A 26,431-nucleotide genomic window follows, 5' to 3' on the forward strand; every position below is an offset into this window, starting at 1 on the left:
GGCTTGGTCATTTATGGGCAGACATCAGAATCAGTCTTGTATACTGACCTGAGTTTTATGCTTCTGTTTGAACTTGGATCTCGACCTAAACACTCAACTACTACCCATCTCTCAAAATGAACTCATCTCAGGCTTAATGCCTTCAAGAAGTAACCACCACCATTAAGAATCTGCATAGTAGATATGTAAGCATAATAAAACACAATACTATATCTAACTACTGTACATAGCTATAGGTAACAATATGTAGAACAGGTAGTTATGTCTGAGTCCTACAGGAAGAGTCAAAGAACACATCCCCTTGCCTAGACGAACCAGGAATATCAGTTCACATAATGTATATCCACAACCCTTGTTGTCCCAGACCATCAAGAAATCTTAACCATATAATGTATCTCAAACTTCCTCGTAGGCCAGACGAACGAGAATTTCATGATGCATCCAAACACGTGGAGTAACCAGCCGTAGTCAGTTAGTCCACGTGATAGGAAATTTACCATACACATCCTTCCCATGCTCTATATAATGTCGGAAAGATTCCCTTCAGATGAGAAGGGGGTTAGAGAGAGAAAGGGGAGAGAAGGGCTGGTTAGAAGGTCCGACATTACTATCACACTCTACTAAACTGTAGCTCACCTTTTTTATAACTTTGTGCAATAAACTTTGTAACCCAAGGGTGTTGTAACTCAACTCATTGACACTACGTCTCACTACTTAATTCTGGCTGAGCTCAACGATCCATAATCAAGTGCCCTATCTCACTACAAGTACCTAAACCCACGCTATCGATATTGGTGGCCAGATAACCCTCTCTGTATAATTACACCCTCGGCTACATCTACTTACAGCTATAGAAAATGTTTTTCACACAATACTAAAACACATCGTAATATATACCACTTAAGACACATAGATGGAGGACAATAATTAAAAAAAAAAAATACTGGACAACTTTCCCCCAGGTACTCCATCAAAACAAGCCTGGGTACTCTTCCAAAACAAAATTCCTAAATTCTGAATACTAGCCAGTGATATTCCACAGGGCTTAGTCCATTAAATCTCAATCTTGAACGCTTTACAGTTTGGCCTGCCAGCTTCTCTTTTAGTAAACAATGTACTGACAGTTCGGGAAGAGCTTCAAACACAGCAAAATTCACCACGCAGAAGCTCAGCAATGACTATTAGTATACTTCCTAAATACTGGCTCAGACAGATTAGAATGACTGGCTAACCATTCGCATCAACCATTACCCTCTTCACTCCAGAAACACAGGAATCTCAAACGCAACATCCAATTCCCCTCTTCAACGAACAACTCATTCTGGAAAAATACCCCAAACTGTATGATTTACATAAACCAATCATACTGGAAATACACCATAAACGGTATGACTTACCTGAACTACTCATTCTGGAAAAACACCTCAAAACGCAACGATACTCTGGACAAACACAGATCCTTTTCTCAGCATATGAGTAACACTGGTGCAAAGGCACCATGTCGACTCGATGCCATGAAGAGACTCACAGAACAAGAGAAAGAAATCTGTTCGAAAACTGTTTAAACAATTTTTCAGAAGAACTATGAATTATGCTAGCCTAAGCTGAGGCCCTAATATACGTATGTATATACAGTATATACATCAATCAATCAATCATTTCCTGTGGCACCCCACGGGATGCATAGGGCCTCAATGAACTCTCTCCACCAATATTTGTCTCTTGCCATCTCCTTCAGGTCCCATCAACACTCCTCTCCTGCTTCTTTTTTCATTGTCGTCAACCAGGTTTCCCTCGGCCTACCTCTACCTCTTCTTCCTCTAGCAGTCCACTCTGGCACATCCTGTATTAAACTACCTTCTTTTCTGTATATGTGCCCCAGCCACTTCCAGCGAGACAGTCTCACATATTCATTAACTGGTTCCACTCTCGTAATATCCCTTACTCTTGCATTTGTAACTCTGTCTTGCCACTTTACCCCAAGAATCCTTCTCAGTATTTTATTCTCAAATCCTAATTTTCTGATCTGTTGCAATTGTACTGTACCATGACTCATGCCCGTATATTAAAATTGGTCTAACCATGGACTTGTAAATTTTCACTTTAGTATGTACCGAAAGCATATTATTATTCCAAACAGATTTCAACATTCCAACAGCTCGCCAAGCCTGTCTAATCCTCTCCTCAATTTCATTGTTTAATGATCCATTAGATGATACAATTGTTCCCAGATATTTAAAGTTTTCTACATTCTTCACCACATTATTCCCAATTACACAATCGATTTGGTTCTCCACGTTCATATTAATAATTTCAGTCTTTCCACAATTTATTACCAATCCCACTTTTTCTCCTTCCTCCACCAGACAATCAAGCACCCTCTGCATCTCGTAAATACTTCCGCAAATCAGTACAATACCATCAGCATAGTCCAAATCCATCAGCTTCTTATTTTCTTTCCAGTTAATTCCTGCACCTGCTCTCCTTACAACCTTTTTCATAACATAATCCATACCAAAACAAACAACAATGGCAAAAGAACTCCTCCTTGAATCACTCCTGACCTAACTTGAAATGGATCACTCAAAGAACCACCCACCATTACCTTACAAAAAGTACCTTCATGCAGGCTTCTAATAATATTTACAAACTTTTCTGGTATACCATAGAATCTCATAATTTTCAACATAGCTCCACGTGAAACACTATCAAATGCCTTTTCAAAATCCACAAAACACATACTAAGTGGCATTTTCATCTCATTAGCTTGTTGTATTAGATGCCTTACAATAAAAATCTGATCATTACAACCTCGACCCTTTCTAAATCCCGCTTGTTCTTCTCTTAAAATTTTATCAATTACTGGCTCTATTCTGTTCAACAAGATTTTGGAAAAGACTTTTGCAACTACAGGTGTCAAAGTTATCCCCCTCCAATTGCCACATACACTTAAATCTCCCTTTTTTGGTATTTTTATAATCACTCCATTCTTCCACTCTTCTGGAATTCCACCATTATCCCAAGCCACATTAAAAAGTTTCAAAAGCGCATTGATCAACTCGTCATTTTCCACCTTAAGCATTTCAGGGAATATTCCATCCTCTCCTGGGGCCTTAAAATTTTTTAATTCCTTTATAGATTTCGCTACCTCTTCCAAAGTTATATCCCCTGTTTCTATCTGCAAATCTCTCTCGGCTGGCAAAATGTCCTCTTCCGCTGGGATTGGTCTATTTAGAACAGATTCAGAGTGCTCTTTCCACCTTCCTTTTATATCCAAATCTTTAGTCATCAAATTACCATTTCCTTTCTTCTCTTTTCAGTCCCAGTTAACTCCTTTATGGCCTGATACGCTGCTCTTGTGCTCTGACCGTCATTTTTACTTAATTTAATTTCTGTCTCTGTCGCCTTTTCATCATATAGTCTCCTCTTATCACGTCTAACGAGTCTTTTTACTTCAGAATGTAAACTCCAGTACTTTACTCTAAGTACTTCAACTACCTGGCCATGAACATGTTGTTCTTCACTTCTTAACTTAGCCTCTTTCCTTTTCTGAATGCATTCCATGTTTCATCTGACATCCACTTTTTCCTTCTCGCTTTTCCCTTTTTGTTACTAGAAACCTTAGCACTCTCATGCAAAACCTCTTTTACCTCTCTCCACATTTGATTAATATCATTGTCTTCAGATTCCATCAAAGTCTGCAGGACTAGAAACCTGTTCCTACATTCCCACCGAAACTTTTCCCTTGTGCTCTCATCACTTCTCAGCTCATCCAAATCATAATTATTAGCTCCTGTACAATTACCATTAACGTTTCTCTTAAGTTTTTTTTTAATCTTTGACACAACAAGTTTATGATCACTACCTATATCTGCCCCCCTCCTTCTTACGCAAACATCTTGCAAATAATTCCTATGCCTTCTGCTAATTGCAATGTGGTCAATCTGGTTACAATATTTACCACATGGTGAAATCCCAGTAGTCTTATGTATTTTTCTATGCTCAAAGATAGTTCCACCAACTATAAGGTCATTTGCCAAACAAAAGCTTCCAAGTCGCACCCCATTTTCGTTCCTTATACCAACACCCTACTTACCCATACAATCTTCAAAGCCATCCCTACTACTGCCAACAATCGCATTAAAATTACCAATGCAAACTAACACATCATGTCTTGCCACTCTATTCACTACATCCTGCAGCTTCTCATAAAAGTCATCCTTCATTAATCATCAGCGGCCTCATTTGTCGGAGCGTACCCTACAACCATACAGATATTACCATGGTCAGATTTTAAACGAGCATAAAGCAAGCGCTCATTAATTGGTTCAAACTCACATACTGCCTTACAAGCATCTCTACTCAGCAGTAAGCCTACCCCTTGGTAATGATTTCCATCACTCCTGCCAGAAACCAACATAGTAATACCATCTTCCAAATTCATTTTATCAACTTCAAGCACTCTTGTTTCTGTAAGAGTACAAATATCTATCTTGTATTCCTTGAACACTGAAATAAGCTCTTCCATTTTACCAGCCTGATTGAGAGTTCGAACATTCCAGTTTCCTATTCTTAAGGTTCTTTTTGAATGTATAAACTTATTTTTACACCGTGGGATTCTTAGCACCCCCTGCCCACTTAAGGGCTGCACGAGACTGAGGGCCATTGCTTCGTCACCGGAGTTCATCAAGATTTCTTAGGCAGAAAAATATTTTACCCTGGAGCCATATATATATATATATATATATATATATATATAGAGAGAGAGAGAGAGAGAGAGAGAGAGAGAGAGAGAGAGAGAGACTGTATCTATCAAGAGGATGCAAGAAACTACACAAACCTAGAATCGAGTAAGTTGCACCAAGAAACAAAAATAATTCCAAGCGACAATCATGCGAATATGAGAGGCACCAAGTTTCTTGCATGTGCTCTTTGGCGTGTCTTCATACTGCTTGTACATCACCCTATCACAAAAAGAAACAACTACCCAACACCACATAGAGCATTTAGGCAACACCCCCCCCCCCGTCCTCCGTACACCACCACAATGCACAAACATATTCATAAACACATAGCCACCACAGCCATCCAACCCCTTCACCACAGCCATTCAACCCCTTCAACCAGACAAAAACCACACTTATCCAAAACCTTATACCAGACAAAATCCTGGTACGAAACTATCCTATCTAGAGAGATATTATTATAATATTATCAAGCCAGAGTCCTATGCGGTCACCACACTTCCCTGCTACAACGCCTACACAAAATACAACTCACAAACAATTCACTTTGTCATCACTGCAGTGGAGCCACAGCAACATCAACATGGTGCAATCGTTATGTGTTGTTTGTTGATGACCAACCACGAGTCTGGCCAAGCGTACCCATCAAACAAAGCACGCAGTCACCCTTGCATGGCTGTCTCGTGCAGTGAAATGGTATTTCCTTGCAGCAGACAACGCCTTGCCAGAGTGAGGCGCGGGGAAGAATGTGGAGGTATATTCTTGGTTGGCTGCCCTGGATGGATGCCCCATTGGCGTCCCTCCACCGAGTATACAGGGACACCGTATTAGGCTTCATAGCATATCGTTACTTGGTAATGTGATTACCAACCTGCATTATTAGTTTCTTGGTTACAGAAAACCACTAGGTTTTTCACCCAGTGTAGTCACCTAAGTTGGAGAGAAGGGCAATATAAGTGACACGAATGATGGAAGAAACAGAAAAAGAATGATAAACGTGATGGAAGATGGAGGTGAAGCTGCATCAAGTGAGTGGCACCCGGTATGTGTGAATCATAATTATATTCGCTATGTCGGTTGCTTGTGTGTGTGTGTGTGTGTGTGTGTGTGTGTGTGTGTGATTAGAACGTTATTGCAGTGTTGTGTAGTCTTTAACAGAGTTCAGAGAACTGCACCGACTTCTGTATTTCGAGTGTTTTCACTGTCGAGAAAGTGTTTGGTACTTCTGTTTAGAGTGTCATGTCTTATGGCATTGAAACATGGGAAAGTAGACTGTAGCACCAGTCGAACAGGGCGGTACTCCCGAGATGGATGGCAAGCTGGTGACAGGGCGAGCTGGAGCTCCCGTTTCACCAGCCCACAGGAGCTGTTCCTGACCATCTCCCTTTCCTGAACACTGTCAGTTTTTTCAAGAACAATGACAGCAGACCAGCATACTGTCATTATAACTCTGCCTCAAACTGTCTACACCACACTACATGCACATTAAATATCACAGCTTCTATTTCCAAGCCCTCATAGCAATGGCCGCTGCAGAGTTATCGGCACATTCGGTGGTACCTCGGATTGCCACCACCGGCAGGGTAGGACTGGGGTCACAGGGTCCTCCCAGGCGCAGTCATGCGACTCTGCCGACTGCAGTTATTGCAAACACTGATGCTCCTCAGAGAGAAAGTGTGAGTTCGACCTAATACTCCACTAACAATTGTGGTCCTACTACTAATCAGCATTCTGTTCACTTACTCCTCCAATCAGTATCCCTTCTAGCCCTATTCCTCACAGAAACCCAAATCCCTCCCTCTACTGACATATCTTCATTTAGTTTTCCTGGTTCCCATCTCCTCACAAATTTCTGTAACAAGGGTTGCACCTGTTGTTATGTCAGATCAGAACATGCATTGACACTAATCATTATAGAAACTAAATTACATAAATAGTGCCAAATATGTTTGTGAAGTTTATTGCTCCCCAATGCTTCTTCGGAACCCAGCATATTTGACTCGATATTTACACAGCTGACCAAACTTAATCACTAAATTTACCATTCTGGGTGATCTTACCGTCAATAATGTAGTTATTGCATTCTGCCAGGTCTGGCGATACTGGTCTAGAAAGCGAGCTGTTTGCAGAATCGTTTAATCTCACGCAATTTGTAAAACAACCAAGCAGAATACCAGATAATCTTGACCATGGTGCCCTTCTCTTGAACCTTTTCCTGATTCAATAGCCCACATCAATACAGGATAGAGGTACTGTCACCACTTGGATCCTCCAGCGACAGTCTCTTCAAAGCCTCATTAGACAGTTTCCCCAAACCTTCCCCTTCTGAACCTGGAAGGGTGACCAGATAGCACTTCGATAGGACAGACTGGGATGGATTTAGAAATTATCTTGTTGATACTGCATGGCAGTCTTTCTTCTCCACTGACATTAGTTCTGCCCAGTCCCACAATGACTTAATACAAGCTAGTATGAAATTGTTCTAACCCAGTCTACAAAGTACTAAACGATTGGACTCCCTAAAATGGTTTAACAGCAATTGTGCAAGAGCAACGACACAGAAATCCTTAGCATATAACTTTCACTTTAAAAACATCTGAATTCCTCAAACAATTTAAAATTGCTAGAAACCATGCAAAAATATCAAATTTTCTTCACAACCAAGCATCTAAACTATTAAATAAGGACCTGGATAGGTGGCATCTTCGATGTAGGTCTACCCTCCAGAGGCTGCTGAAGCAGAAGACGAGGACAGCATGGAAGCCAAACTACCGCAAATCCCCCTGGCCCCTCACGGGGCCTGAGAACCTGGGAGTGGCTTCGGTCGCCCGGGCAAGTACCACTTCTCTCAGTGCAACACATACAACAACATCGTTTTTTCTACACCGAGAAATGACTCCTCGGCAGTCATTTCTCGACGACTCTTCTAGCCGGGGACATTGAGAGCAATCCAGGACCCACCAACAAACCTATCACGTCGAGCCGACAGACAAAGGATTCAGTTCAGTGCATTTCCTGCAAGAACTGGACCCATTACACCTGCACAACACTTGCATCCAGAAAGCATTACACAAACACCTGGACCTGCTCTTTATACTCCTTCCTCCCACCCACTAACACCCCCACCAACCCTACTCCTACTTCCTCCACACCTCAGCCAAACTCACCGATCCTTCCCACACCATCCAATCCCCCAACCCCTCCCATTCCACCCCATCCTAATCCACCCCAACCCGTACCTCCATCACAACCTTCTCCTACCCCTTCCTCCCCACCCACACCAACACCTCCTCCCTGTGCTGCAGCAGTCAACACACATCGCACACACAACATAAACATCCTTTAATTAAACATAGATGGCATCAACACTAAAAAACAAGAACTCACACAATTCATCAAACAACAAAGCATACACACTGCCATCTTACAAGAAACAAAACTATACTGAACACAAAAAACACCTACATTTCATAATTTCACCACCATTCAACAAGAGCGGTCCCACGGCAGTGGTGGACTCATCACCCTGGTACACAAATCCATCAACTTTTCAGATACCAGTGCACACACAAAGTCACTTCTCCCCTCACATGACACCACAACATCAATACAATCAATTAAATTATGGTAACAAATCACATATAACAATCGCCAACACTTACATTCCCCCCCAGACGTCCCCCACAATACCACATAATTACTCTCCACAAATACACCACATCACTAACATACCCATCATCCTGGGTGATTTTAATGCCAAGGCGTCGGCCTGGCATGTCAACAACCCTGACACAGACAGAGGGCTGGTACTACAATCCCAAACAGACTATCTTTTCATATTGAATACTCTCCATCAACATACCCATATCCCACACCAAGCCCTCTTCCTCCCATCTTCCCGAGACATCACCTTTTGCTCCCCAAACTTCGTCCCCACAACATCCTGGAGAGTGATTAAAGCCCTTGAATCTGATCACCTCCCAGTCATTATCACTACCAAAACCAGAATCACCCCAGCTGGCCACAGACACACAGACACTAATTATAAGAGAGCCAAATGGGAGGCCTTCACAACTGAAACAGAACAACATTTCGAAACAGTAAACAGTACACCCATCACAAAACATCAACACTGCTGTGCACACTTTCAATACAATTATACAAAACACAGAGAAAAGACACATCTAGAGGCAACAGGACGAGACACAACACCAACTTCACACCAGAAATTAAAGGCCTCATCAGTCAACGGGACACATTACGACACTCCCCAACACCCCATACACAAGACACCGTACAACAAATACAAGAACTCAACACTCAAATAAACATTAAAATATTAGAACAGCAAACACTAAACTGGAATTATTATCTCCAAACACTTGACCACAAAACAAACACAGCAAACTCTACAAAACACTAAACAGCATCACACTCTCCAACAGCAACACTACACAATCACACGCTGCCATCACAACAGACCATACCTTCAAACAAACAACAAGCAAACACTCTCATCAATCACTTTTCACATGTCAGCCATTTAAACCCCCATCACGACGACCGATGTATCATCTGACGTAAGAGACAGTTCCCCACAGACCCAGACTATGCACCTTTCACTTACAATCCGACGAAGCACATTATTGGCAACCTTAAGCACTTATCTGCCTGTGGACCAGGCAACATAAGCAACATTCACCTTAAACACCTTGGACCACAAGGCATACAAGCACGCACCAACATATCAAAGTACAGATACTCATGCAGCATAATACCCAACATGTGGAAGCATGGCATTATCATCACTGTCCCTAAACCCAACAAAGACCCCACGTTACCTTCCTCACACCGCCCCATCACACTCCTCTGCACCCCCCTCTACAGTCATTGAAAGACTGGTACTACAACTAGTTATGCCTCACATCCCCCCTAGCCCTATCACAACATGGCTTTAGGCCACTACACTCCACAAACACTCTTCTTACAGACTTTACACAGAGAGTTTTTGATGGCATGAACTCAGCTAGGCCACCACACAAAACACTCCTAGTCACACTAGACATCAGCAGAGCTTTTTATGCCATCCCCCACCACAACCTCACAATCAAAATATTCAACACAACCATGCACGATAACACAAAAAGATGGCTGGCAAACTATTTAGCAGGCAGATGTGCACATGTAACATTTGCCAGTCAGTCTTCAAACATCAGAAGCTTCACAAATGGTGCCCCCCAAGGATCTGTTTTGTCCCCTACACTCTTTAACTTATGCATGCACGACATACCCACACTCCCCACACAAGAGATACACATAGCTTCCTATGCAGATGACACAACACTTATATGTACACAATAAAAGGCAGAGTTATTTAAAAGGAGCCTGTGGAGTCACATGGAGAGACAGGCTGACGAATGAGGATATAAAGGAGCGTTGTGGTGTGGATTTGGATGTGATAGGGAGCGTTATGAGGAACACACTGAGGTGGTTTGGCCATGTGGAGAGGATGGAGGGTGAAAGACTGACGAAAAGAGTGTATGTGAGTGAGGTGAAGGGGGGAAGAGGGAGGGGGAGGCCGAGGATGAGATGGACGGATGGGGTGGAGAGGTACGAGTATATGAGAGAGGGGGGTGTGAATTGGGAGCAGGGCAGTGAAATGGCGGGGGACAGGGTGACGTGGAGGCGTTTTGTTTGTGGCCACCCCAAACGGGATTGAGGCGTCTGGCAATAGATAGATAGATAGAAAAGGCAGACACAGCTGCACACATCCTCCAACCTTACGTCAACACACTACACGAATGGTTCACCACAAACAGGCTTAAAAGAGCCCCAGCCAAATCTACAGTGACCCTTCTCACGAACTGGACAGCAGAACACAGTCACATTCCACACCTCACCATAAACAACACTCCCCTACCACGCAAAGACACACACACAAAATCCTTGGCGTAACATCCAATACATCAGTGTCATTTAAACAACACATCACAAACATCAAAAATAAAATAACACCAAGACTCAGTGCCTTGAGGTCACTTGCCCATACAACATTTGGACACAACAAAGAAACCACCACCACAGTGTACAAACAATATAATTCAGTGATGAATTATGCAAGCCTTGCTTGGGCTCCTAACCACACTAAAACACACTACAACACTCTACAGACCATACACAACAAGGCCCTAAAAATAATCACAGGCTGCACAGGTACTACACCCACAGACCACCTACATCAAGAAACCAAAGTCCTCAAAGTCAAGGATCACCTAGACATGAGAGACACCCAAACTCTCACTCCAGCCTCCACAAACCCACAGCATCCACTGCACTACATGGCAGCACTCCACACATACCAAGGAACATCAGAACAACACCCAGCACTCGATATCATACACAAATACTGTCATCTCTCCCCCCTCGCCCACCTCAGACCAGCTCCCAGAAGCATATCCATATTCAAATCACTCACCACTGCATTCAGTCACTTAAAGATTACACACAGCTGCAAGCACGGCCTCCTGATATCCACCCTTCTGAATCCTATCTCCCTCGTGAGGACAGGGTCCACCTGGCCAGGCTGGGATGTGGGTATCATCCAGCCCTCTTAAGTTACCACAAGAGGCTGGATGACTACGTCACTGATGCCTGTCCAAAATGTAACACAGCACCCCATACTATTAAGCACATTATGGAAGACTGCATTGCACACAATCACCTATGCCAACAACACAACATACACTCCTTGAGAGCTCTGGGGGAAAGCCCGGTCTTGGCCATGGCCTTCCTTAACCCGTCACGTCCCGAGCCTTTCCGCACCTATGACATCCCCCAGTCCCGAGCCTTTTTGGAAAATTTTTTTTTCTTATGAAACTTCCGCTTAGGTCGAGAAACTATGGAAAATCTTGAAGAAAGTTGTCTCTGCAGTCTATAAGTGGTCTATACAGGTGCGGTTTCCCCCCGCAGGTATCGTATTCTGTAATGGGCTGGATATGCGTAAACGTTTTCTATGGTAAGGAGTAATGGGACAAACAACACACAACACCTCTACATTTATTGAATTTGTACTAATAAACAATAACAGTAACAATATAATGGATTTCAGACACATATATAGGAAAAATAAGCATTGTACCATCGCGCGAGCATAGCGAGTTAGGTCCGAGTCGTATCATGCTATCTGCTAATTTTCTGTTATGAGTCTACCGATCATTTTTTCTACTTGTATACTTCTGTTTCAATGACAATTTACTAATTACAACTGTTTGTAAGTGTTTTCAGATGTTTTCATTCATTTTGATGACATGCAGCATAAGTTTAGTGCACATCAGCTTAGTAAGCGCACTCGCTATGTCTCGTATTTCAACATACCAAATTGTTTTATCACTTTCTAATTATTTTCCCATTTACATAGAACCTTTCCCCCACCACTGTGAAGGTTTTCAATTATTTTCATTCATTACGAGGGCATTTAGCGATATGCTAGCGCCTATTCATGTAGCAACCACGATCTCAAACACTCGTGTTTCATCATCTACTTTATTTATTCACTCCAATTATATTTTCCCACTTACATTACACATACTTACTGCCATTATTTATTCAAGTGAGCGTGAGAATATCGCCTGAAAATACCCTCGCAAGGAATGTTACGTCATACATAATACTCACACACTTATATACTAATTCACGCACACACTTATATACTAATTATTCACTTTATCACTTGCTGACTTTTATTTTGACTAATACGTGCCTTATTCATTCGACTAGGCGTCAGGAAATCTTATCTTTATAGACACGCTATGAATATTTGACTTAGGAAATACATCATCATATACAATAATTTGAACTTATATTATACCAGTAAGAATGTCACATAATAGAAAATATATAATAAGGGGCCGTATTTATTGCACTGAGCGACAGAATATCGCATCAAACAACCCTCTCTATGTAAGTTTCAACTTAGGGCAGATTTATATACTTACACCCAATGTTTGCACTTATGTTCTACCCGTAGGCACTTTATACTAATATTTGGCGATCCACATGACTGATTTTTTCACAGAGCGTCTGTCGCATTTACATCATAATTTCTGCGTCCTTTCGCAATCACACCATGCTAAAATTGCAGCAACGTGTGGTATTCACTAAAACATGGGTGAATACACAGACCCACGTCACACTGCACGCACTCATAGCGGGTGTCCTTCCTCTGTGTCGTGAGTCGCACCTGGGAATTACTGCACACGTGACACCTGCGCTGGGGCCTAGGTCTGTTGGGCTGGGGCGGGATAGGAGTGGGGAAATGGCGGGCGGATATTCTCTGGGGAGTGTGGGTAATAGGGGCAGTGCGGGGGCGCTGTTGGGGCCTTTCAACCGCATATTTTGCAAAGATTTCTCGTGTGAGCTCCCTCACAAACCCTTCAAAGGTTTCCTGAACTCCTGTGGTCATGGCGTGAAGGTGGTGGCAATTCAGAGCAGTGATATCTAGCAAGTGAAAGAACAGTTTCTTATACCACTTCATCGTGGTCCTGGCACACTCTACCGTCGATATCATGGAGTCTGACTGGTCCACGAGGCGCATGTTTATATTATAGTCCATGACACATTCAGGTTTCCAAACACGACGCCTGCTCTCGCTATGGTAATCAACAGAATCAGTACGGTGCATCAAGGGGCGGTGAACCGTGGACAAGAGGCTTACTTCTCTGTTGTGGTTCCACATTGTTGCAAGGATGTTGTTTGCTTTGAAGAAGACAACCTCACTCCTTGCAAGTTTCCGCCTACCTTGACCATGTGACGCCGGTTCACCTTTACAGTTCCACATACTCCCGTTTCATGTCTGTGAAGATAACGAGCGAGAAGAGGGCTAGTGTACCAGTTGTCGAGGTAGAGAACGTGACCACGATGAAGGTAGTCTTGTATCATCGTCTTTACCACTGCTCCAGAAAGTCCTATACTTCGATCTTCTATTATGTCTGTCTGTGCACCGGTGTACAAGACTATGTCTTGCACGTATCCAGTCCTACAGTCACACATAACAAAGATCTTGAACCCAAAACGGTGCCTTTTGCTGGGTATATACTGTCTGAATGAAATATTGCCTCTCCACAACACGAGACTCTCGTCTATGACGAGATCTCTATAGGGATAGAATGAGGATCGAAAGGTTTGCCTGAGGTGATCAAAGACCAGCCTAATTCGCCTCATTTTGTCCGTGTTGTTTGTATTTGCAGGGTCATTAGCATCATAAAAATGGAGGCGACTTAGAATTTGTTGAAACCGATTACGGCTCATCACTTGACCAAATATGGGGGTAAACATAACAGGGTCCCTAGTCCAGTAAGCAGGAATTCTATTTTTTCTTATTATACCCATCAAAAGGACAAGGGCAAAAAAATAAGAACATTTCTGGAATGGAGACAGGGTAATCATAAATCATTGAATGCCTACTCCTTCTTCCCAATCTTTCACTTTCTAGCCGCTGGCCGCTTGCAAACAGGTTTGTTTGAAGCACGATCTGATCAACGAAGGCCTCACTGAAAAACAGGTGGAAAAATCCAACCTGCTTGAATTACAGTGAATACCTGGTGCAATGCAGCCAGATCGCCCCTGCTCAGTGAAGGGGTGAATGAGGGAGAAAAATCACCCCATCCTCCCAATCCCACGACACAAATCCCTCGTCCCCATCACCGCCTTCGTCTGGGTGGGGAGGAGATCCTGGTTGGGGAGGTTGGGGAGAAGGAGTATGGAGGGCTTCCCCACTGTCACTCCTCTTCCCTCTGCCTTTACCCTTTCCCTTTCCCTTACCCTTACGGCCTTGAGGAACATTAGGGGGCTGTGGGGATGAAATAGTTTGATATTGGGGAGCAGAAGACGTGCTGGGGAGTGGTTCCTCCCCACCTTCCCCTCCATTACCACACCACGTGCTCTCTCACGCAACCTTGCTCGACCACGTGTTAGGGGATATTGGGGAGCATAAGACGTGCTTTGGAGTGGTTCCTCCCCACCTTCCCCCTCCCTCACAACCCCACGTGATAAGGAACGCACCCGCACTGGCCCACGTGATCCACTCTGCCGCCTCACACTGCGTAGGGAGAGCAATGACTCACCCACCTCACTCTCACTTTCCCTAATCCCAGGAATGTCCATTTCACTCCCCACTCCCTCCACTTCACTTCCTACCGCCCCAAACAGAATGCTTGGCCCATACCTGCTTAGACGACGTGGTGTGCGCTCTGGGCCACGATGCGTAATCACCTCCCCGCCCATACCACGTGGCAGCACGTCCCACGTCTCCGTCCCCGTCCTCGTCCTCGACCTCGACCCGGCTTCCAAGGCACGCTGGGGATAGGGATATGACATACCACGTGCCTTCTTTGCCTCCTGCCCCTCTCTAGCAGCACGGTAAGTCACGTACTGCCGTTTCCTTGGTGACGGAACTTCCTCATCACTGCTGGTGGTTTCTTCCTCATCTGGCTGCACATAATCTTTGTCCATCTCCTCGTCATCCAGTGGGGAATCACTGTCGCCGGTAAAGGTGTCCAGGGCGACTTGAATTTCGCTCTCTGAGAGACCTCTCTTAGCCATGTCTGAGCAGGACCGTGGCTACCAGGTGAGTGGACGAGTGGCGGGCTAGCGCGGGTCGCGCGGGGTCGCCGAGTGTCCCCGCCTGGTGGCAGGTAGGGGAAGGTCAGGCGAGGGTACGTACCGCAAATCAAGCGCGAAATTTGAAAATTGTCGAAATTATGCACATTGCAATTGCACGACGTACTGGTACGTCGCCGGGACTGGCAAATGCAAATCGTGGTGACGTACCCATACGTCGTCGGGACGGGGCGGGTTAAGGACTCGGGGCTGTTCAGCCAGACTGCCTAGGGAACAACAACTACTACTACTACTAAATAATCCTAATGACAATAGAATATTCTAGTCAACACCCAGTTGTTTCAATGACATCTTTAACAAGTCATCATCCATTTCTCCAAAAAAAACTTCAGATGGAAATATTGTAAATGACCCATGTGGAAAAGCCAACATCCTTGCCAGAACATTTGCCACAAATTCTACCTTAGAGGAAGTTAATCAGAACGTCCCAGTACTAGAACTCGACTCTACCGAAACTGCCATACTTAAGATACGAACTAGATACACTCGACCCTCGATTTGGCTGACCCCTCTTTCCCGGATTTCGGATTTCCCGGACACGGGCTGAGGCTGGACAATATTATCAAATGCCAGACAAATGCCCCTACAAGTCCGGGATTCTCAACAAAAGTCCGGCCATTATTCTCTCATATAAAACTATAAGCAGTCTGCTGCACAACATAATTTTAGCAAGGTTTTGACTCAATAGGCCATTTTAACACACAAGAAATTATTTTCATTAATGAAACGCATCCTAGCCACCAACCTGCTTCATGCCACCAGCTCCTAACTCGTGGCAATATTCCATTTGCCTCTTACCTTTCTCAAATGCCACTATAAATGGTTTATTGCATAACACAGTAAAGTTTAAGGAAGGCATGGACACAATAATATTCATAGGTAATAAAAAAAATAAAATTCTTACGGCCAAAGTCAATGGGATCCATTCCTACTCACTTACCTCACCTGACTCGGTGTGACTAAATACTGAATCGGCACTTTTCACTGGAAAATATATTAATTTTTTTCGCCACAGTGACTCATACACACCTAATTATCTTAAATCTACTTTAAATTTTTTTCTTATTATAACCAAATTAAAAAATTAGGTTTCCGAGCTAAAGTGCACGAATGTTAGGGGATACTTCCTGTTAAGATTGTCAGTGCTTATATCTCGGTCAGCTGAAGAGTGGTTGGCCAATGTTAGCAGATATTTTCCTTTCAGATCGTCAGCACACCTTGACAGACTTCCATTTTGCATAACAGTTTATTTTGAGAACAAAAAAAAAAATGTACCTGCATTGTAAATCGATATTTGTCCAAAACAAAAGTCCGTCAAGGTGAGTTGTTAGGCTAGAGGCAAAGCACTTCTGCTAACTTTAAGAAATTTTCACTCTGAATCCTGATTTTCTATTAATAATTAAATTAAGCACATACTTTTGACTGAATTTCAAATAATTAGGTGTGCAAACCTATATGGTGATAAAGATTAAAACATTTTCCAATTAAAATTGCCGAGTCTGTCCAAGATCAAGATCACATTCGATGATTGTATCTCGATCAACTGATTAATGGTTGGCCAATGTTAGCAGATATTTCCCCTTCAGATCATCAGAACACCTTGATAGACTTCCGTTTTGCATAAAAAATATTTATTTTGAGTACAAAAAAATGTATCTGCATTGTAAATCGATATTTATTATAAAACAGAAGTCCGTCAAGGCAAGTTGTTAGGCTAGAGGCATTGTAAATCGATATTTATTACAAAACAAAAGTCCGTCAAGGCGAGTTGTTAGGCTAGAGGCAAAACATGCTAACTTTAAGCAATTTTCACTCTGAATCCTGATTTTCTATTAATAATTAAATTAAGCACAAATTTTTGACTGAATTTCTAATAATTAGGTGTGTAAACCTATATGGTGACAAAGATTAAAATATTTTCTTATTAAACTTGCCGATTCGGTCCAAGATTGCATGTTTGTATCTCGGTCAGATGATAAGTGGTTTGCTGACCTTGTGGTGCTCCATGCCTTGCTCATTTTCCTCTTTTTCCTCAGCTTTCTGATCTTCTTCTATCATACCCTCCACATTCTCGTCAACAACTGTCTAAACAACCATTCTTGGGGTTGTAGCTAGCAAAATACAGCTATTGTGTCAGTTATTATTATTGCTATTGCGTCAACGTTATTATTTTATGTACTGTGTACGTTAGTTATGTTGCTATAGGTAACCTACATTCCAGAATGCTCTAGATTATAGGAATAATTGCCGGACAATATTGGAGAATTCGGACAAAGTATGGTAATAGTCCGGAGAATGGTATGTGGGGCTGGACTTTCCCATTTCCGGACTTTTGCCATTCCTGGACTGATCTATCCCCCCTTTTAGTCCAGCAAATCGAGGGTTGAGTGTACATAAAATCCAGCCTAGACAATTTACCAACCAACAAAGCTCTATGTCCAGATGGAATTCTTCCAATTGTTTTGAAAAAGTGTTCCTCAGATCTTGCTCCTGTTCTAGCTGAATTATTTAGACTATGTGTCTGTACTTTTTCATTCCCTAATTCTTGGAAAGAAGCCAATATCAACCCAATCCCCAAGAAAGGAGTTCCTCTGTCCCTTCAGATTACAGACCAATAGCTATCCCATCTTCTTTTGGTAAAGTACAAGGTGCTACCCAAAACTTCCAATAATTTGAATACTGTAGGAAAATAAGTTACCTTACCTCCTAGTTCTCACTGTCGCCTTCGAAGTAGTCCCCTTCGGTATGTATAGAGTGGTCCCAGCATGATTTCCACAAGTCCATGCATCCCTGGAAGGCTTCAGGCATGATGGTCTTGAGCATCTTATGCGATTCTGTGTGGATCTCCTCAATCGAGTCAAATCGACGCCCTTTCAGTCATAATTTCAGCTTGGGAAACAGGAAAAAGTCACAGGGGGCAAGGTCAGGCGAATAGGTTGGGTACAATAATTGCGAGCTCACCGCCTTTGGTTCCTTCTTCCTCACATAAAAAAAAAGACAACAATAACCGATCTGTGGGCAGGGGTGTTGTCATGATGCAGGACCAAGGCCTTGTTCTTCCACTGTTCTGGATGTTTGCGGCAGATGTTCTCCCTCAGACGCTGCAAAAGTCACAGTAAAACTTTCCATTGAGAGATTGACCGGGTGAGACGAATTCCCTGTGAACAATCCCTGGGATATTGAAGAAAATGATCATCAACTTGACACTGCTGCGCCACTGGTCCACCACCAAACCATCTACACACCACATTACAATAGTATGCGTAGCTCAACAACACGTCCGCTCACAGACACGGCCGGGGCCACACTGACACACAAGGGGTGCTGCTGACTCCTCCTAGCGGCAAAAGGCAAAACTGCAGGCGGTTGGCTCCCTTTGTTCAAATTACTGGAACTTTTGGGTAGCACCTCGTATTTGTGAATGTAATTAATAAGCATATTGCTAAACATCTTCGATCCAACAACTTAATTAGTTACACACAGCATGGTTTTCACCATGACAGATCCGTTGATGATAGATCCGTTGATGATATGCTCAATCTCCTGATTCATACCATCCATCAGTCAGTTTGCCAACATGAAACCCTGGCAGTAACCCTTGATATTTCTAAAGCTTTTGACAGCGTGTGGCACCATTCTCTGCACTCCAAACTCCCTTACTATGGCATATCATCCTTTATTCCACTGGTTTCCTCATATCTCACCGACAGAGAGATAAAAGTAGAAGTATATTTCAATATCCATTTGATTAATGTCAGTGTGCCACAAGGATCCCTCCTGGCTCCAATCCTATTCACTCATATGCAGATGACTCAACACTTCACACTTCCTTCACACTTAAACACCAATTCACTAAGTCAAATATCTCTAACTTGCAAATCAGTACAGGAATCTCCATAAACCAAGACTTATGTAAAATCACTGAACAGGGACAAAGTAACATTATCTCATTTAATGCTATTAAACTAAATACAGAATATGTACTAACAGGCTGATATTACCTGATTCCCATATTACCTTCAATGCTGCTAATATTCCCATCTCTAAAAGTATTGAATTTCTCGGTATTGTGCTTAACAGTACACTCAGCTGGACCACTCATGTTAGATCACTCGCTAAAACCGCTTCAAAGAAATTTAGATTATTATATGGAATCTGCTACTACTTCACTGACAGGCACTTGTACAGCACCCTACCTGTATCCCTGATCTCCTTGGAGAGAGCTCCAACATACTTGACCTCTTCCTTACAACTAATCTTTCTGCTTACAGTTAATCTTTTCTCTCCTTTGGGCTCCTCCAATCATAACCTTATCACCTTAACTTGTCCTATCACTCCAGTATGACCTGTGGACCCTCTAAAGAAACATCATCTGTGGCACTTTGGAGCTGCAGATTGGGAGGCCCTCAGGCAGTACTTCTTTGATTTCCCCTGGAATGATTATTGCTTCCATGGCCAGAAGCCATCTGAGTGTGCCTTGCACATTACGAAGGTTATTCTCTTGGGCATCGAAGCATACATTCATTTCTCATATCCCTTGACTAAAGCAAGAAACCCTTGGTTTAATCATGCTTGCTCGAATGCTGTCCGCAACAAGGAAAGGACCTATAAAAGGTACTGGAACCAACCCGCCCCTAAATCACATCTTGCCTATGTTTCTGCCCTGAATCATGCTAAGTCTGTTTTTCGCTGTGCTAAAAATAATTTCATCCGTACTAAATGCTCTCAACTCTCTAACTCAAATTCCTCCTGCTCCTTCTGGCACCTTGCCAAAAACCTTTCTAACAACTTTACCTCATCATCCTTCCCTCCTCTTTTCTACTCTGATGGTTCTGTAGCTATTTCTTCTACTGAAAAAGCAGATCTCTTAGCTCAGACTTTCTCCTCCAATTCCACCTTAGACAATTCCGGTGCTGTTCCTCCATCACTTCCCCTCTCTGACTTCCTCATGGTTGACATTAAAATTTCTTCAGCTAATGTATTTTCTGCCATCACTGGTTTCTGGAGTAAGAAGGAGATGCAAGAGTGTGCAAGGGACAGCATGGTGGAATGATGAGGTGAAACGAGCTGTGGAACAAAAGAAGAAGACATATAGTGAATGGTTAGCAAGTAGAGGTAGGGGAGAAGAAGAGAGAGAGAAGAGAGAGGTATATGTGAGCAGGAGAAGGGAGGTGAAGAGACTGGTGAACGAGAGTAAGAAGAAAGTGGATGAAGAGTTTGGGAGCAATCTGAGTGTGAAATGGGGGAGAGTAAGAAATTGTTTTGGAAGGAGGTAAAGAAAGTAAGGCAGTGTAAAAGGAGAAATAGTAGGGGAGTGAAAGATAGGAATAATACACTGTTGGTGGAGAAGTGAGAGAAATTGAGGAGATGGAAGGAGCACTTTGAGGATTTGTTGAATGTAGGGAGTGAGAGCAGTGCGAGTATAAGTGGTTGGGGAATGGCTGGGAGAAGAAGAGATGAGAGGAGGGAGGAAGAGATCAGTAGGGCGGAAGCAGTGGAAGCAATGAAGATCAAGTTGAGAAAGGACCCAGGAATTGATGGAGTGTGTGGTGAAATGCTGAGGTATAGAGGTTAGATTGTTATGGAGTGGATATGGAAGATGTGTAGATTGGCTTGGGAAGAGGGAAGGGTTCCATGGGACTGGAAATCAGGTATAATTGTTCCTTTGTACAAGAGAAAAGGGGAGAGAGAAGAATGTTGTAACCATAGGGGTATTTGCCTTCTTAGTGTGACAGGTAAAATATATGGTAGAATACTCATTGATAGGGTTAGGCATATGACAGAGGAGCTAGTTGGAGAAGAACAAGGGGGATTTAGGAAGGGAAAAAGGTGTGTAGATCAGATATTTGTTCTAAGATGTTTAGTGGAGAAGTATCTAGAGAAGGGAAAGAAAGTGTATGCTGCCTTCATGGACTTGGAGAAAGCTTATGACAGAATAGATAGGCAAGGTATGTGGAAGGTATTAAGAATATATGGAGTGGAGGGGAAATTGTTGAGTGCTGCGAAGAGTATATACGAAGGAGCTAGGGCTACGGTGCGAGTGGATGGTGAGCTGAGTGAGTTCTTTGATCTCAATATGGGACTGAAACAGGGATGTGATGTCTCCATGGCTGTTTAATATATACATGGATGGGGCTGTAAAGGAGGTGCAAGATAGGGCAGTGGATGTGGGGGTGGCTCTAATGAATGAGGGTGAGATTTGGAAGATTCTGGTGTTGCTGTTTGCTGATGATACAGTATTGTTGAGTGAAGATGATTGGGAGTTGCAAAGTTTGGTGAATGAATTTGGGACAGTGTGTAGGAGGAGGAAGCTGAAAGTTAATGTAAACATAAGTAAAGTTATGGTGTTTGAGAGGAATGAAGTCATAGAATGTACAGTGAGGTTGGATGGTGAGGATATGGAGAATGTGAGTGCATTCAAGTACTTGGGTAGTGTGATGAGTAAGGAAGGAACTTTGGGGGATGAAGTGCGTGAAAGGGTACAGCAGGGAAGGAAGGTTATTGGTTCACTGAAAGCAGTGATGAGAAATAGGGAGGTGAGTATGGAAGTTAAGAAGTCACTGCATGATAGTATTGTGATCCCTACCCTGCCGTATGGAAGTGAGGCGTGGACCTTGGAAGAGGGGAACAAGTCAAGAGTGAGAGCAGTGGAAATGAGTTACTTGAGAGAAGCATGTGGAGTGACATGGAGGGACAGGTTGACGAATGAAGAATTGAAGGAACATTGTGGGGTGGATGTGGATGTGATTGAGAATGTTAGGAGAAATACACTGAGGTGGTTTGGACATGTGGTGAGAATGGAGAATGAAAGACTGACTAAGAGGGTGTATGTAGGTGAGGTGGAGGGAGGGAGAGGGAGGGGTAGACCGAGGATCAGATGGAGGGATGGAGTTGAGAGGTATATGAGGGAAGGGGGGGTGAGTTGGGAGGAGGGTAGTCAAATGGTGGGTGACAGAGCGACTTGGAGGCGTTTTGTCTGTGGCCACCCTTTGCGGGATTAGGGCGTCGGGCTATAGATAGATAGATAGACTGGCCTCAGTATTAACAAGGCGAATGGGCGTGATGGAGTCCCTCCTGTTGTCCTCAAGAACTCTGCTTCTGTGCTTACACCCTACCTAGGTAAACTCTTTTGCTTTCGTATTTCAATTTGTACCTTTCCTTCTTGCTGGAAATTTGCTCTCATTCAGCCAGTCCCGAAGAAAGGTGACCATTTCCAACTCTCTAGCTATCGTCCAATTGCTTTAATATCCTGTGTCTCAAAAGTTTTCGAGTCTATTCTCAAGAGAAAAATTATAAAGCATCTTTCCTATCACAACCTTCTTTCTGATCGTCATATGGGTTCCATGAGGGACAATCCAATGGAGATCTTCTCACCTACCTTTCAGACTCGTGGTCATCTTCCTTTCAGGACTTTGGCGAAAGCTTTGCCATTGCACTTGACATCTCAAAGGCTTTCGATCGAGTCTGGCACAAATTTTTAATTTCCAAACTACCCACTTACGGTTTCTATCCTTCTATCTGTGCCTTCATCTATAGCTTCCTTTCTGGTCGTTCTATAGCTGCTGTTGCACACGGCCATCGTTCTTCTCCTAGATCTATCAACAGTGGTGTTCCTCAGGGCTCTGTCCTATCACCAAGTCTCTTCCTTTTATTCATCAATGATCTAAGCTGTATATCTAACCCTATCCACTCGTATACTGATGATTCCACCCTTCACCTTTCCATTCGGTTTCCCCAACGTCCATCTCAGCAGTTACTTCAACAAACAAGGGATGAGGCTATGGCACACCTAAGTCTGACTTGTTTCATATCTCTGACTGGGGTAAAAATAATCTTGTGTTTAATTCATCAAAGACTCAGTTTTCACACTTATCAACCTGTCAAAATCTTCCACAGGAGTACCCACGAATGTTTAATAATATCCAGCTTAATCCTGCATCATCCTTGAAAATGCTTGGGGTTTCATTCACTTGTGACTTATCTTGGAAAGACAATATTGCATCTCTTGTAAAATCTGCCTCCAAGAGATTTGGTGTGCTCAGCCGACTCTGTGCCTTCTTTACCCCTGCACAGTTGTTGACTTTATACACGGGTTTAATTCGCCCCTGTTTAAAGTACCTCTCATGTGTGGGGAGACTCCTCACATAGAGCTTTTCTCAATAGGGTGGAGTCAAAGGCTTTTCGTCTCATTAACTCTCCTCCTCTTACTGGCTTCCTTCAACTTCTGTTTCTTCGCTGCACTGTTGCCTCTTTATCTCTATTCTGTCGCTACTTCAATGGTCACTGCTCCCCTGAACTGTCTGCTTGCATCCCTCCACCTCTAAGACTAATGGGTAGCACCCGTCTAGCAATAAACTCTCATCCCTTTTCTGTCCAGCTCTCTAATGCAAGAGTTAACCGTTACTCTCAGTCCTTCATTTATGCAACAGGTCAGCTCTGGAACTTTTTCCCTGTATGTATTTCCAGCTTCCTATGATCTCTAATCTTTCAAATGCAGTGTGTCCAGGCATCTTGAAATGAATGGATCTTGAATTTGGCTCTCTTTTGTACTGTTTTTGTTTTTTTCGTGGAAGGAACTGTTTTGTGGGCTCAGCCTGTGGTTCCTTCTTCCTCACATACAAAAAAAAAAATGGCTATAATTTACAAGTCATGTGTATTCCCAGCTGTAATATTACTCACCCTTGTGGACTGGACGTGGAGAGGTACCACTAAAACAACCGGACAAAATTCATAATGAAGATGTAAGAATCATTAAAAATCCTGCAGTTATAAATGGACTACCTCCCCTACAAGTAAGAAGGAATGTTGCCTCCCGTGCATTGTTTTACAGAAACTTGTATACCAAACGCTCAGAAGAAGTTGCATCGATTGTGCCACCTCTCCACGGCTTCCCCCGTGCCACACAAGCATCTGGTAGCACTCATGACTAGACTGTCACATTGCCACATTGCAGAGCTTCTGCCTATCAGAATTCTTTTATCCTCTGAACTGCAACTCTTTGGAACTTGCTTCCCCAGAATAATTTTCCCCGAAACATCAACCTACAGCACATCAAGTCCAACTGTTAGATTTTTTATGAAGGGAGGACACCTGTAATCTGGTGTGAGGGTTATTTTTTTATCTAATTTGTTTTTCCTTCCTCTGTTCATCTGTAAAAAAAACAAAAATTAAGGAGATACTGATGAGACAAGAAAATGGTGCAGCAATCGGGAGGGGGGGGGGGGTTAGAATAATGCCTCACCTCCCATTGCTCCCCCTATTTGAAATTTTATCTTATTTTTTGTGTGGATATTGTGCTGCAGTCCCACTCCCCTATTTAACTTTGACCCACATTACCCCACCCCAAAAATCTGTGAAGGCCTGCCTACTGTACTGGAATAATATGATATTAGCATGTTTCAGCGGTTCTATGGAATGATGCCAGACCACGAAACATCATTAGAAGATGTGGGAAAGCAGCTAGAAAACTTCAGGAAGTAGAATGGATGATACTAGAATGGTCTGGGCATGCTGGAATCATGGACTTAGAGAGATGGGTCAGGAGATGTAGAAGGGCTGAGTCTCAAGGCCGTTTACAGAAGTGTATACTGAGAAGAACATTAGCTGAGATGGTGTGTGCTGACCATAGATCTAGAGGTGTTACAGAGTTGATGCAGTACAGAGCAAGATGGAGGAGTGCTATCAGATGAAACCATTTGACTGAGATTAGATGGCAGAGGAAACATTAAATTAAAAATGGTGATGATTCCATAAACAATGGCCTTAACCTTACAGAGAGTGAGAGTTATGAGGCACGATAGGAATAAAATAAACAAGGGACTAACCATGCTTGGCTGACTTAGTACTGTTGCAGCTGCTGTCCTCAGCTCGTGCCTCCAGCAACAGGTCTAGGTAGTCACCTCTCCTTTGGCCAGTCTCACGAGACTTGATAGTCGTTTTTGCAACCTCAGTGAAGAACTCAATCTCTGAAGCAAATAGCTTTACTCCAATGGCACTGGCAACGTTTGGAAACATAAATGTTAGAAACATCTGCAGACCCTTTATTAGTGACACTGAGACAAACTTCTCAGCCTTTTCTGCAAACTCTAGCTTTTCTTGGGTGAAGGAGTTGCATTCTATACCAAACGCACATGAAGCAATTGTGTCCATGGTAAACCTGCCAGCCTTGTCCTTCATGTCAATATTGGGATCCTTTACTGCATCTTTAAGGCATGAGGAAACTAGCAAATTGGCTTTGTCACACACAAGAGGAAACATTTTCTTCATCTTGCCTGAGGAGAAGGTTGGTGACAGGATGGCACGCAGAGTCTTCCACTCATCACCTGTTTTGTTACCTACCATTTCTTTCATCATATCCTCATCTTGACTTCCTAAAAATCGTCTGTCAGTGAAGTGATCGAAGTCCTTAACCAAAACTTCCCTCAAAATATCTGGATCGCCAATAACCAGAATTGGTCGGAAACCTTCATATATCCCGCATAGCTTCGAGCCCCCATGCTGGTGGTATACCTGCAACAATACATAACATCTTATAATAAATTCCTTGACCTGCAGTGAATTATATTTTTAGTGTCATTCTGTACAGTCACTGCCTTTGACATCATGTAGTATACTTAATATCAGGTGAAGGGGTAGAAAAATAGGTATAACTGCTACCAATAACCTTATGAGACTCACCTCATCGTAAAACTTCCATATAGGCATAAGGAAGCATTGATGTATGTTGCCAATAAATGGTAGGTTGGGTGCTGTTGGAATGCCCATTGAAACCCAGTGACTGTGGCGCCACCTGGAGTACCACCAAGCTGCCACCATAACAGTTAAGAAAACTAGCCAAAGCTCCAACAACATCCTCGCTTACTCTGCCTGGAGTGGAAAAAAACTGGAATTAACACCTGCAGTACCACACTTGGTCCGAAACTCATGTACAGTATAGTATGTGAAAAAATAAAAATAAATAAATAAAAAAAAACTGACCTAATCTTGCATGACTGTCGTATCTTAGGAAG

At 43.0% G+C, this 26,431-nt stretch overlaps 1 protein-coding gene across 1 annotated transcript in view; it reads right to left on the minus strand.

The window, feature by feature from the left end:
- LOC145412496 (cytochrome P450 9e2-like) overlaps window positions 1-26,195 on the minus strand; it is an 82,406-nt gene extending 56,211 nt beyond the window's left edge. The window contains exons 1-2 of the mRNA XM_080282384.1: window positions 26,100-26,195; window positions 25,247-25,931 (exon numbers count right to left, since the gene is read on the minus strand). Coding sequence (XP_080138510.1) covers window positions 25,247-25,931; window positions 26,100-26,186 — 772 coding nt within the window. The 5' untranslated portion in view covers window positions 26,187-26,195. The remainder of the gene's footprint in view (window positions 1-25,246; window positions 25,932-26,099) is intronic.
- Between the last annotated feature and the right edge of the window lie 236 nt (window positions 26,196-26,431).

Source organism: Coenobita brevimanus, chromosome 93 (assembly GCF_032717465.1).
Source record: "Coenobita brevimanus isolate Jiangsu-jjx chromosome 93, ASM3271746v2, whole genome shotgun sequence".
Taxonomy (NCBI): Eukaryota; Metazoa; Arthropoda; class Malacostraca; order Decapoda; family Coenobitidae; genus Coenobita; species Coenobita brevimanus.